The 13,898-nt window shown below is 51.3% G+C and overlaps 1 protein-coding gene and 1 pseudogene across 3 annotated transcripts in view; both read right to left on the bottom strand.

Annotated features, from left to right (window-relative positions):
• Positions 1–4,190, bottom strand: part of LOC119911331 — a 29,324-nt gene extending 25,134 nt beyond the window's left edge. For all 3 annotated transcript variants that reach the window (XM_038730175.1, XM_038730173.1, XM_038730174.1), the window contains exons 1-5: positions 3,209–4,190; positions 2,949–2,999; positions 1,970–2,166; positions 1,845–1,887; positions 641–766 (exon numbers count right to left, since the gene is read on the bottom strand). In XM_038730175.1, coding sequence (XP_038586103.1) covers positions 641–766; positions 1,845–1,887; positions 1,970–2,166; positions 2,949–2,999; positions 3,209–3,931 — 1,140 coding nt within the window. In that variant the 5' untranslated portion in view covers positions 3,932–4,190. The remainder of the gene's footprint in view (positions 1–640; positions 767–1,844; positions 1,888–1,969; positions 2,167–2,948; positions 3,000–3,208) is intronic.
• A 2,009-nt stretch (positions 4,191–6,199) lies between these two features.
• The window catches only part of LOC119911420, a 42,571-nt pseudogene continuing 34,872 nt past the window's right edge, over positions 6,200–13,898 (bottom strand).

The following is a 13,898-nucleotide window of genomic DNA, read 5'->3' as shown; positions in this document are numbered from 1 at the left end:
GGTTTTTCCAGAGGGCTGAATTACAGAACATCTGATTCGCAGAAACAGGCTGAACGCTGTTTTCTGCACGCAGCTCAAATTAACTCTTTTTCTGCTTGGTACAAGAAGAAAAAGAAAGAAAACCTGCAGAGTTCTCAGTTTCCAACTTTAGCCAAGCAGCAGACGACTTTAGAGGAGAAAACCACCGACAGAGGATCATTTTTATCATTTGGTTTAAAATACGTTTAAAAAGTATTCAGATTATTTTCTATGTATTTTTCCGATAACTTTTTAAGTTTTTATCGCAGAGAAGAAGAAGTTTTTCCCAGTATCGTGCAGCCCTGCAGTATGTTCTGAGAGAGAAATCTAAAAACATCCACAAACTAAAACAATCACTTTGAACCCGACTTACTGCAGAGTTCAGATGTCAGGTCTAGAAACAGAACGGCCTCATTTGCATATTTAAACCTAAAACACAAAACAATATTGTCTTAAAGCGAGTAATCAACCGGGAACGTTTCCTGGTGATCTCTGTTCCAGTTTTTACTCTGGTGGCCTTAAAGGATCCTCGTCTGTCTCAGAATCACACTGAACCGTAGGAAACATAATGACCAACGGGACCGGGTCCAGGACCGGGTCCAGGACCGGGACAAGGCCTCACCTTCTCCTTGCAGGCGGTGAAGTGGACTCTGACCCCGGGCGTCATGGCTTTGGGGTTTCCGAAGAAGGCGTCGAAGCTGAAGGTGTACTTCTCCAGGTCCTCCCTCTCGATGTAGCCGAAGGTCGGCTGAGGATCAGAGACAGGAGAGCGTGAGACCAGCTGCTGAGCTCCGGAGGAGAGACGGGCGGCGCCGGACGATAACGCAGCTCAGAGCTCACGGCTTTTCTTAAATGAGCCTTTTACTTTCTTTTAGGGCATTAAAACATCGATTTCTCTTCACTCGAGCTTCTGTTTCTGTTACTGCAGCTGCAGAGCGTCGTATTTCTGCCTGCTGGGAGAAAGACAGGAAGCTGAACGACCTGCGACTTCAGACAGAGAGTCTGTTACTGGAGTCACAAGCACCACTTCATTTTCCTCAGTAGCATTAAAGCAAATGTTTGATTCAACTGAGCCACCAGCGAAATCAGCACTTAATGTTTCTATGAAGATGTTTATTTGTTGGAAACAGATCCTGAAGGTTCGGCCTCAGATCCGTTTACTGATCCTCCGTTTGGCAGAAACTTTAAAACAAATTAACTTTCACTCAGGAGCAAAAATCTGAATTTAGTTTAAAGAAAGAACGAGCTGACGTTTATCCTGATAATCATTTATCGCGATAAGGTTTTTGGCCCCGTAAAAGAAGTCAGCTGACTCATTTCTGTAAACGGGGCCGAGCGTCCGAACAGCAGCGGAAACGAGCCAGAATCAGCCCGACGCCGTTCTCCACCTGCAGGTCGTCTCACAGCAGCACTTTAAATGAGACGGCACCAGACTCCATTCAGAAAACACGCCTTTTAAAAGCAGCTGCTCCTTTTGAGCCGTTTACTGAAACAGCTGCGTTTGTTTTGGGTTGCCGTAGTAATGGCGCGTTGCTTTAAGTCGTGTCACGATGGGAATTTAAAACTCGCGCTGTGTGTGAAACCGGCCAGGGGCAAGTCCGGGATCAGAGAGGACGCCGGGTCTTGAGGCGGTTAACGATGACGCCGGCTGCGTCGTGGTCGCTACTCGTTTCTGCTGAAACATCAGATTTAAGGAAGAAATTAAAAACTAATCAGACACATGTCAAGGACTTTCAAGGCCCGATATTTACGAAGGCGCTGCAGAGACTTCCTGCGCTGCCACGACGCGAAGGCGCCTTTATCACAGTAAGAGTCACATGACTCACCCCGATGAACGAGATGATCCCCGTGGACCGGCCCGGAGGAGGTCTGAGGACACACAGAGGCAGCAGGTCACACAGACACCACAGAAGAAGACGACACACTCGGACCCCATGAAACGCTGACTTACTTATCAAAGGTGCGTTTTCCCAGCAGGCCGAGGGCTTTGGCGGTCTTGGTGAGGTCCGGTTTGGGTTTGGGTTTAGGTTTGGGTTTCGGGGCCGCGGGGGTGTCCGCTGCAGGAGCAGGAGGGACGGCGGGCTCCTCTGTGGGTTTCTTGGGCTCCCCAGGGGCCTCAGAGGCCGGAGCTGAAATCAGTGCTTTAATCTGAAAGAAACAGGAAACTGCTGATCCTACTGAGACCTCAAGACCTGATCCTCAAGAGACCTGATCCTCAAGAGACCTGAACCTGCAGAGACCTGATCCTCAAGAGACCTGAACCTGCAGAGACCTGATCCTCAAGAGACCTGAACCTGCAGAGACCTGAAGACCTGATCCTCAAGAGACCTGACCCTGCAGAGACCTGAAGATCTGACCCTGCAGAGACCTGATCCTCAAGAGACCTGAACCTGCAGAGACCTGATCCTCAAGAGACCTGATCCTGCAGAAACCTGAAGTTCTGACCCTGCAGAGACCTGATCCTCAAGAGACCTGAACCTGCAGAGACCTGATCCTCAAGAGACCTGAACCTGCAGAGACCTGAAGACCTGACCCTGCAGAGACCTGAAGACCTGATCTTGCAGAGACTTGAACCTGCAGAGACCTGAAAACCTGATCTTGCAGAGACTTGATCCTGCAGAGACCCTGAAGACCTGACCCTGCAGAGACCTGAAGACCTGACCCTGCAGAGACCTGATCCTGCAGAGACCTGAAGATCTGATCCTCAAGAGACCTGATCCTACTGAGACCTGAAGACCTGACCCTGCAGAGACCTGATCCTAATAACGTTTTAGCATTAACATGTACTTGCAGTACCGAAGGTAAAAGTACTCACTGTACTTATTATATATAGTACTGAGTCATCAAAGTACATATAAATACTACAGTACTACTAAACTGTACTTGCTGCTGGAGTAACAGGTCTGATCTGGGACCTGGTCTGTACTCACCCACTCAGGCTGGTCTGGGGGAGGGTTCGGCATCGGCTCCTCAACTATAGTCTGAACACAGAGAGGAAACATAATGACCAACGGGACCGGGTCCAGGACCGGGACAAGGGCCGGGGTCCAGGACCGGGACAAGGGCCGGGCCCAGGACCGGGACAAGGGCCGGGCCCAGGACCGGGACAAGGGCCGGGTCGACCCTGCACTGAATGATCAATACTGGATCTTCTGGTCTAACAGGATCAACACACAACAGGTGAGCTCACCTCTGCGGTCCAGCCGGGAGGCGGGTAGGCCGGCGGGTACCCCATGGGGGGCCCGCAGACTGCAGGGGGGATGGGAGGTACAGGGACCGGTCCGTAGACTGCGGGGTCCGGAGGAGGAATCCCAACAGGAGGAGGCGGACCAGGAGGTGGAACAGGAGGTATGGGTCCAGGTGGACCGTGTTCGGGGCCCCACGGTTCAGGGAGACCTTCCGGACCCCAGCCAAGTGGTCCCCAGGCTTCGCGGGGAGGTCTCCAGTCATCGGGGTGAGGGGGCCTCCAGTCGTCCGGGTGAGGACCCCTCCAGTCATCAGGGTGAGGGCCCCTCCAGTCGTTGGGGTGTGGGGGTCTCCAGTCTTCTGGGTGAGGGCCCCAGTCTGGAGGAGGCATCCAGTCTTCAGGATGAGGCCCCCAGCCCGGTGGCGGCGGTCCTCTTGGACCCCAGTCTGGGGGAGGAGGCCCTCTCGGCCCCCATCCACCGGGCGGCGGGGGCCCCCATCCACCAGGCGGCGGGGGCCCCCATCCACCAGGCGGCGGAGGGCCCCACCCTCCGGGCGGCGGAGGCCCCCATTCTTCAGGCGGCGGTGGCCCCCATCCACCAGGCGGCGGAGGGCCCCAGCCTCCCGGCGGAGGAGGACCCCAGCCCGGTGGACCCATGTCGAACGGAGGCCCGTCTTCCCCCGGGGGCCCCATGGGGGGCCGGTTCCGTCCCGCTCCTCGTCCCATTTAGAGCTACACGAGCTAAGCTAACGCTAGCTCACGAGCTAAGCTAACGCTAGCCACCGAGCTAACTGTGTAAACAAAGCAAACAGTCGGATTCGGCCGGAGAATCATCGGTTATCTCCGCAGCTTCAGCAGCTTCAGCCTCACGGACCCTCAAACGGCCGCGGGACCGAAGAGAAACCGGATTATTTCTCTGAACCGATCAACAAGGAGCTGAACTCCGCGGAGCGGCGGCTGCTTCCGCTTTAACGGCGGCCGCAGATCAAACCCGGACTCCTCACCGCCGCCAGCCGGCAGGAGGACGGAACTGCAGGAGCGACGTCTTCATTCTTCATCCGTCTTTCTTACTTGTTGCCCTGCAGCTGCTGCACTTAGTGGGATTATTAATAAGGGATTTTGAATGTGTACTTGATGCCACTACAGGTTATTAATTATATATTTAGCGGTGGCAGCTGGTATCTTCCACCCCCCAACATGCTGCTGTGTTGTTGCTAATCCTTTTAATTATTAGTTTATTATTTTCTAAACACGTCGTGAAAACTGCTTTAACATTTGTTTACAACAAAGTACTGACTTGACTTTTTACTTAATATTAAGATGCCTCCGGCTGAGCCACACTGAAGGTGGCTGTTTGAAAACTCTTCTCGTTGATAAGCTGCTTAAAGGCTTCAGAGTTCTTCAGACCTTCATGTTGAACTTAAATCTACTTCTCTGGATGTGAAACAAAGTGTTGTGGAATCAGAGTCGCCTGCAGCGTAGCAGAAAAAGCTTTTTATTTAGTTTGCCGGCTGAAGTCGCTCGACTCCAGCTGAAGGAACCGGAGAACATTATAGAACATCAACATTATCAATATAGGATCTGTCAGAGTTAGAGCACAGCAGGGAGCCGGAGCGTCAGACGCTCCTCCACTCCTGCAGAGAAAAACCTCCTCCCGCGACCTTTCGGAGGCCGAGCAGGTGACGAGTCTTCGCTCGGCAGACAGAGCGACGGTGAGCTGATAAACCGTCGATCAGTTATTGCAGTGATACTTCAGAGGCTGATGTCAGAATGTGCAGCTCGTGGCGGGCAGACGGTGCATTTCATGACTAAACTACAAAGGTCTCCACCTGACCCCTGACCCCATCGTTACAATCAGAGGATCTGCCAAAGAGCATTTTCCTCCCATTAAAGATAATTATTTGCTGGCTATTGATGAACTCGTTCTGGCTCCTCCCTCAGCAGATGATGGAGAAGATGGCGCTCTGCCCTCCGTCCCCGCCCTCTCACGAGGAAGCAGACGCCGACGTTCTCCCGGCCTCGTTTATGAAGATCGAGTACGTTGGTACAGGAACCAGGTTCAGATACGTCGGGGTTCACAAAGCGGCCTCCGAGCTGGATCCAAGTACCTGTGCCAGGCCTCCTCCACCAACCTGCGCTCCCTCCAGCAGCCAGCAGGGGGCGACTCCACCGGCAGCAGAAAGAAACTGTTTCTACTTGTCAGCTGATTTATTCCCTCAGTAAACTCTTTCCTGATGAGATTCTGGTCTCAGTCGCTAGTTTCAAGTCTTCTTCAACACAGCGTGATGTTCATTTAGTAAATTATGGTCCCATTTAGAGGAACAGAGACCAGGAAGCAGGGGAGGCTTTAGGGCGGGGCTACAAGCTGACATGCCGGATAGAGGCGACTCGTATCCGCTGCACGGTGTTTATTTAAGTTGTGTTGTTGTGTTTCACTTTTACATTTTGTCTGTCACTAGCCACAGTTAGCATCCCGGCTAATATCACAGTTAACGTGAATTACGGATGCACCTGGCTAGCTCCTCCCTCTCGTCCAAATATGGTCACGTCTGGCTCCAGAAAAAAACAAAAAAACAAAAAAAAAACAGTGACGACCAAGATGCCAACTGGAGGCTTCAAAGCGGCTTCGTCCGCTTCTTTCAGACGGGCCGTTTCAGACAGGATGAGCTGAGCGGCTGCTCGAAGGCCAGAGGAAGCTGAAGATGGACTTTTATACCTGAAGGTGGCGCCCCAGAGTGAAAACAGAGAGCACGTTTAATCCACTTCTTTAAAGGGCGTTACAGCTGTTCTGGGTCATCTGTGAGTAGTAAGAGCGTTAAAATAGGACTTAACTGATGTAAACCACCGCTAACACATGACCACCGGGTCCCAGAGGCCGAACCTGGACCGACCGGCGGTTTGTAGAAACTCTGGGTTCAGGCTTTAGTCATAAAATGCACCTTCGGCTCAGCCCGCCAGAACCTCTCTTCAGAAACATCCACCTCTACGAACATGTAAACACACTTCTTTATATCTGTGAGTGAATCTAAATCAGTTACAGAGGAAGCGTTTTTAATCAGTTACACTTTACTCTCAAATGAAGGCAACCTCCATCGTCAAAAAGAACGAAGGCAGAACGTGTGATGAAAGGATGAACAGAGATACTTTAAGGGTTAACTCAGATTACATCGGGTACAAAAAGATGACATGTGAACTAACAGTCTCCGGATAACTAATCCCTTTTTCTCTTGGTTTTCTTTTTTTAATCCAAAAAGCAGCAGCAGGAAACAAACTAACATTTTGTTCTGTGAAAGATCACGAACTAACAGACTTCCTCCTCAGGAGAGGATCCTTCATCGCTGCGGACAGAAGCGACACCAACACCACCGAGGTCCACAACCAGGACAGAGCCCGGCGGGTCAGTACGGAAGAGACTTCGGGACGAAAAACAGTTCTGAGATTAAAGTCTGAATCATAAAATCACAGTCGGAGAATTTAAGCCTGAACTGAAATTAGGGTTCTTAGATGAAAGGCGACGTTCTGAAACTAAAAAGGTTTCAAACTGGATTTCAGACTTTACTGAAATCAGATTTTAAACGGGTTTCAAGAAACACCTGAACTCGTTTCAAACTGGTTTCAGACTAGTTTCAAACTGGTTTAATTTAGGAAGTTTTCAAAGCAGAAGTGAACTCGTTTCAAACTGGTTTCAGCCTGCGCTTGAACTGATTTTACACCAGTTTCAAACTGGTCTAATTTTACACCAGTTTCAAACTGGTCTAATTTTACACCAGTTTCAAACTGGTCTAATTTTACACAGGTTTGAAACCAGATTTGAACTTCTTTTTTAAACTGGTTTCAGACCAGATTCCAGCTGTAACAGAAAACTTGTTACTGATTAATTCTCCTAATTTAAAGGCTAAACTAAGATTGTCGTCTCTGGAGCCTCATTTTGCTCTAAGAACTGAAATATTAAACACAGAACTCTTTTTTTTTTGTCCCTCATCTCTTTCCGTACTTTATGAAAACACAGAAGGTAAAATACAGGAAGTGGAAAAGCGAGTGCAGCTGTGCATGGGGGGAGGGGTTCAGGTGAAGGAGGACGTCCCTCTGATCGTCTCCCGTCCGTCCTGACGTTCTCTGTTGGCGTCGGATGGTCGTGAGGAGGGGGCGGGGCCCGACTCGTCCTCTCTCTGGGAGCTTTTTGTTTTTCCGTCGGGTTCAGTCGAAGGGGCTGAAGTCCCTCTCCAGGTTCTCGGACTCGTCGTCGTCGGAGAAGAAGTCGTCCTCGTCGATGTCGTCCTCGTCGTAGTCCTCGTGCCACTCGGGGACGTACTCTTCATCATACTCGTCGTCCTCCTCCTCCGCCTCCTCGCCGCCCTCCTCCCCCGTGTTGTTGTTGTTGTCCGACTCACCGGAGTCCGACGCTCGCTCCGACTTCGACCTGAGAACAAAGCAGAACGTTCAGTTTTCGCCCCTCCGCCACAGACAAACATCGGAAATGAATAAATAAACAACTGGCTGAACAAAAAAGATCTGAAGTGATTCACCAAGAAGAAACATTCATCTTCTGCCCTTCTGTCTTTTTAAACTCTAACCAGAGTCCAGAACGGACTTTATTTTAAACTGTAGCCGAGATCCCAAAGTCTCCGAGGACCGCAAACCTGTCGGGCCGGGACCAGGAGCCCACGTCCCTGAAGGTAGCTCGGTTCTTTGGTGTCGTACTCACACTTTGTTGGCGTCGGTGTGGTTGGACAGGTTGGAGGCCTCAGTAGATTCTGGTTCCTGGCCGTTCTTGGACTGATACCCGACCCTGAAGTCCTGTATTGGACAGAAATACAGGAAACTGTCACGGACGGGACGTCCTGAGTCAAAGTGAGACGCTGGCAGGAAACGTAGCGAGACTGAAGTTTCAGGCGGCTCAAACTGATCTGACTGGTTTAAACATCAGACTGAAAGAGAACTGGACTCAGACCGCTGGATTCTGGACCACGACGTCGATTATTAAATTAGTTGCCAACGAATTTAATAATGACGTCATCGGGCCGTAAGGAGCGAAAGTGATGTGAACAGTAAAGTTAGTAAAAGAACATCAGCGCTGCAGTAACACCTTCACCGCCAGAGGGTGGCAGCGTTTCACTCTTCACTCAGCCAACAAGGTCGTGAGCTGAGCTCTCCTGGAAACACCGGCGCAACGTCGTGTCTCTGTGGACGATCGAGACTCGTCTCGGTAAGCTAGGTAGCGAGCTAGCTTCACGGTATGAGCTGTAACGTTTTCTACACGGTTTCCCTCCGTCCGTTCGATTGGTTGATAATGGCGCTGAGAGTAGCGCATAATTATGATGCAGAACGGCGGCGGCCTGACTCATCATAAATCGCTCAAGGCGACGTTCCCAGCTGGAGAACGTGTTGCTGCCGAGTGCGCGAGATCAGACAACACGGGACAGTTTCATACTTTCTAAAGAAGAGGAAACAGTTCACCTGTCTGTGCGTGACTTAGGGGAAACTATATAAACGTGAAATGCTGTTCGCTACAAAATGGTTATTATTGACCCCCTGTAAATTCAGCAGATGTAACGCATGACGTGACCCGTTTTGCTGTCCTGTAAACAAACTTCACCAGAAACCCGTGCGGTCGCTACAGGTCCGTCTTCAGACTGGGCTTACCTGGGTCGAGTGCTGCAGGATGGCCAGCAGGCGCTCCTGGATGCGTCGGATCAGTTCCAGCCCGGTGTTGAGATGTTCCGGTTTCAGCAGCCGGACGCAGGAGGCCAGGTCAGTGCACTGCAGCAGGGTCTCCTCTGAGAACAACAAGACAACAGCAGCAGTCAGCAGGGGTAGCTCACAGCGCTGGAACTCTGCCGACGGCAACGAGGACGCCGCTCTCACCCAGCAGGATCTGCAGGGCGTTGGTGTGCAGGTCCAGGGCCTCCGTCTGCTGCTCCATCACGTCCATCTTCTCCGTCTCCTGGTTGTAGTAGCTGTAGACGCAGGAGTAGGCCAGCACCTGCAGACAGAGAGCAGGGCACAGTAAATAAAATGCGACTCGTCAGCAGGAGCCTCTGAGGACGAGGATGCCGTTACCTTACGAGCCTGAGCGAGGACTTTACAGGCGTCGATAACGAAGGTCAGGGACTTCATCTGCAGAGCTTCGTTAATGGACGACACTTTGTTCTCCAGGTTGATGGCGAAGTCCTGCAACAGACACGAGACTCGCTCATCTACAGGCACAGAGCGGCTGGCGGCCTCCGGCACCACCGAGAGCAAGTTATCTTAGATCAGGACACATGCTTTGACTCCAGGCACTAGTCCAGCCTCCTCGCTCTTTATGGACACGTAAGAACATCCTGAACAACCATTTGTTGAATCTTTAGTCTGCAACAGGTTTCACTCCAGCTGCACAAGCTTCCAAGCTGGGCTCAGTCCCATTTCACCCCTTGTTTTGGAGCCCTTGGAACGACCCTTCAGGAACCCCATACGTCATCAGTAGTCGACGACTGCTCTATCACACGTCAAGCGATCAACAGGTCACCAAGTAAAACTAAACAGCACAGCTTCATCACCAGGTTACTAACCAGGGCTCAACGTTAAACTTCCTGCACCGGGCCCCACCGGGCCCCACCGGACCCCACCGGACCCGAAACTCACTGTCCCTCTTTCCGAAAGTTATTTATCAGTGTTACAACCAAACCAAAGACTTCTAGGTTATGTTGCTCTGTTAACAACTTTAATCGTTTATTAAATACATCCTGGAAATAAAAAAACTAAAGTGTGATCAGAGTTAAAATTATAAAAAATAAAAAGGTTAACAAAACAATTTCCTTTTAAAAGAGAACACACTAACATGACGTGCTCGATCACACGAGTCGCCTCCATCACATTTGACAGCCTCTCGTCCCGTCGCTACAGGTCTGAACGGTGCGCCATGAGCTGCAAAACAACTGCAGGATGTTGAGTTTCTAATTTTAGTTTCTTTAATACTAATGTTTTTTCGCTAGTTCATCTGTCCCGACGTTACTTTTTACTGGCCCCGGGCCATCGGGCCCCGGCAGAGCCCTGTAACGTTACTAGTGAAGCTAGCTAACGAGACAACATGCTAGTGGCTGAAGTAGCAATTTTTTTTTACTTAACTAACAACAATCATCATAAATTATACGAGGAAAATACTTTCTCTGCGGCCCTCCGCCTCTATCGCAACAAGAAGCGAGACACCCAACCCCAAGACGTGAACACGGAATCAGAGGGTTAGGGCCAGGAGGGGAAACGGGATCGACTGTTTCACAATAAAAGCCTCCTTTGTCCTCTGTACTGTGAAGCAGGGGGGCGACAGACTTCAGCTGTGTTACCTTGGCCTGGTTGTGGAAGGTGCACCTCTCGTTGTAATCCTGGAACTTCTTCTCCTGCCGAGCCGCTTTACTCACCTGCAGCAACACGACACAGATCAGACACACATGTTCAACCGGCAAACTCTCATTTAAATCTGACATTTAAATCTGCTCGTTTCCCAGCGTCCCCCGCTTCTCTGCCGGGACTCACGCACAGTTAAAACGTGATGATATTAAATCAGAGAGCCGAGAAGATGTTGGACGCTGCAGAGAGATGTTTAGTTTTCAACCTTAAAGTCTTTAATAGTCAGAGCAGCAGACCGTGTTCCTGCGCTCTGAGTGGACGGATTCGTGTGCTGACTGCGGTCATGTGACGGCGTGTGAACCCACCATGGCGGAGCAGTTGTAGTAATCTTTGTGTGTTGGTTTCCAGGGTTTCAGACAGCGCCAGCAGAAACCGTGGTTACACTTGGCACAGGTCATACTGAGGACAGAGGAACACAACCGTCACCACCCTCCTCCTCCCCCTCCTCTTCTCCTCCACCCTCCTCCTCCTCCTCCCCCTCCTCCTCCCCCTCCTCCTCCCCCTCTTCTCCCTCCTCCTCCTCCACCCTCCTCCTCCTTCTCCTCCACCCTCCTCCTCCTTCTCCTCCACCCTCCTCCTCCCCCTCCTCCCCCTCTGTGTATTGATTGGTTGAGTGCACGTACTGCAGACAGCCTTCGTTCTTCTCGATCTGGGCCTGGCAGCTCGGACAGCGTTTGGAGATCAGCTTGGCGAGGTGTTTGCTCTGAGCCTCCATGCTCATCCCCTCATAGTAGCCTCCGTCATCCATCCACTGGGACATGTGGCTGCAGCTGGCTGGGTAGTGGGCCTGTGGGGGGGGCACAGAAACCTTTCACACAGAGTCACATGACTTTTCTTATCCTGTGTTGCTGAAAAACAAGCTTTTCAGAAGCTCTCGCTGCTCTCAGGGTTCTGACTTTACTTTATCTGGATATTCTGTGAACGGTTTGCGCTCTCAGATGATGACAAAGATTTAAATCTCACTGAGACTTTTACACGATTAAGAGATTTTGGGATTCCTCAGGAAACAATCACAGAGTCGACCCTGACCTGTCAGGTGTCGTACTTTTATCTTAAAGTAACGGCTTGAAGATCTAGGGATGCACCGAACGTTCGGCCGCCGAAATTAAATCAGCTGAAAATAGCAAAAAGAGCCTTTTTGGTTCAGTCTAATGAGTCAAAAGACCGATTAAATGTTACCGAACAGTCACGTTGTCAAGACGTCGGCAGTGTGGAAGCATTTTCAAGAGTCCGAGCCGTTTGCAGACGCTGTTCATCCGCTCCATCTGTGGCTGACTTCTTAGAGAAGAACCGCTGAGAGCGTTTCTGTCTCTCGTCTGTGAGAAGGAGATGAAGTTAGCCGCGCCTACATTTGGAGTGCACACGTATTCCAGCCTTTACGGTAAGTGAAGCGGCCCAGAGCGAGCTGACAGGCAGGTTAGAGACTTTATCAGTGTGCTGCAGTATGAGAGTCCTGCCTGAAGAGGCTGTGAAGACCAGAACCACATACAGCATTATTTTATGTGTCCATTAAAAGGAAATGGACTCATGTCATTGACGCCCTCGGGCCCCGGACCCCCCGGGCCCCGGACCCCCCCACCATAGTCTCTCCACAGAGCACATTTGTTTAATTTATGCGGTGGGGGAAAAGTCAATAAATGTGAAAAACCTTGTTCGGTATTCGGGAAAGTTTGTCGTTATATTCGGCTTCCGTAATGCGGTCAGGTAAAGCGCTGTGATAGGGTGAATGAGTGCCGGGCAGGACAAAAGCGTGACGCCTTACCAACCCGACTCTTCAGCGGGCTACAAGAAGCTAGCTCTGCATTCTCAGCGCGGACATCACGACGGAGGCTGCGAAGACACGGAAGAAGACGTCCGAGGAAGCGAGCAAGAGGCCGGACAAGTGTAAATATCAGACTGGCTTTTACTGGTTGAGCTAAACGAGCTTAACGGCTGCAGGTCAGGGAGGGCGGTATCTCAGTACACCGATATAATCTCAAGAGATATTAAATTACACAATACTGTTCATACCGATAAAACTTCTTTTGGTTTCCCATCGTGTAAAAGTTGTTCCTGCTGCCAGGTACTTTATTCGCATCACCTCCGTCTTATCCGTCTTTACATTCTGGGTAATGTTGAAACGTTTTAACTTAAATCAGAGACAGCTGTGTGTGGCGTCGCTATGACGACCAGCTACATCAAGGGGCGCTCTCTGCAATGGGAAACGAGCTGGTTCTGGACACGGCGTGTTTGCAGCAGGTCAGGTCTGTGTGACGAGAACTGAAGGAGGCGGAGTCGATAAGTGAGCGACTCTTAAGATGGAGAATGAAATTAAAACAAGCCAAGTTACTAAAATAAATTCAGACTCTAATCAGCTCAGCTCTCAGATCAACCTCTTTAATATCTGCTGAGTCAGGATTTAGCCTCCCCCCCTCTGTGTGACTGGCCGTGAAACGTCAAACAGATTCCAGATCAAACCAGGATCCATCTGCTGAGGTCATGCGGACGGACTGTGGACAGGGTGTGGTGCTGCGTGACCTCTGACCTCGGGGAAGTTGCAGCTGAAGCAGGAGGACCAGCAGCACTTGGAGCAGGTGCCCATGCTGCCCATGTTCTCCTTGCAGAGGATCTGGTCGCAGCCCTGAGGGTTGGTGCACCACGTCAGGTTGGAGCAGCACTCCACGTAGCCTCTGAGCAAGGCGCTCTCGTACTGACGGAGAGGAGACAGCGAACACGTCATGAGCAGCACGTTCTCTCACAAAGACTGGTCGTGTGATCAGAGGAGGGAGCGGCGTTACCTTGGCGATGGTGTCCTTGTCTGTGAGGATGCTGAGGAAGAACTGCGAGGTGGGCTGAGCCTGGCAGTCTGTGATTGGACAGTTACAGTTCATGACCAGGTTCTGTTCGATCCTCGCCGTCAGGTACTCCTGCCAGCAGGACTGCGCACACAAACACACACAAACACACGCATCAGAACCACAACGCCACACTGAGCATCAGGCTCCGGACCCGCCCGTCTCCGAGAGCGTCTCACCTGGCAGCAGTAGTGCATGCAGCTCAGGGAGGGGGCCGGCTCGGCGGCGGCGCGGGGGCTCAGGCACACGGGGCAGGTGGAGGTGGGACTCGGCGGCGGCTGAGGGTTTCGGCACTTCAGCCCGGCGGCCATGATGAGAGTTTCGGGGTCGTCGGTGTATCGCTGCACCAGCAGGTCCACGTTCCACTTGCAGTGAATCAGAAAGTGCTCGGCCCGGTCCAGGTCCAGACTCAGAGTCCCCGACACCTGAGGGGTCAGGGAGGGACAAGATCACCTGTCTGACACTTGGACACG

Source organism: Micropterus salmoides, unplaced genomic scaffold (assembly GCF_014851395.1).
Source record: "Micropterus salmoides isolate LMB-PRFRI ecotype aquatic unplaced genomic scaffold, ASM1485139v1 Ms_hic_scaffold_2, whole genome shotgun sequence".
In the NCBI taxonomy this organism is placed as follows: Eukaryota; Metazoa; Chordata; class Actinopteri; order Centrarchiformes; family Centrarchidae; genus Micropterus; species Micropterus salmoides.
This window is presented reverse-complemented; position numbering and strand designations above follow the sequence as displayed.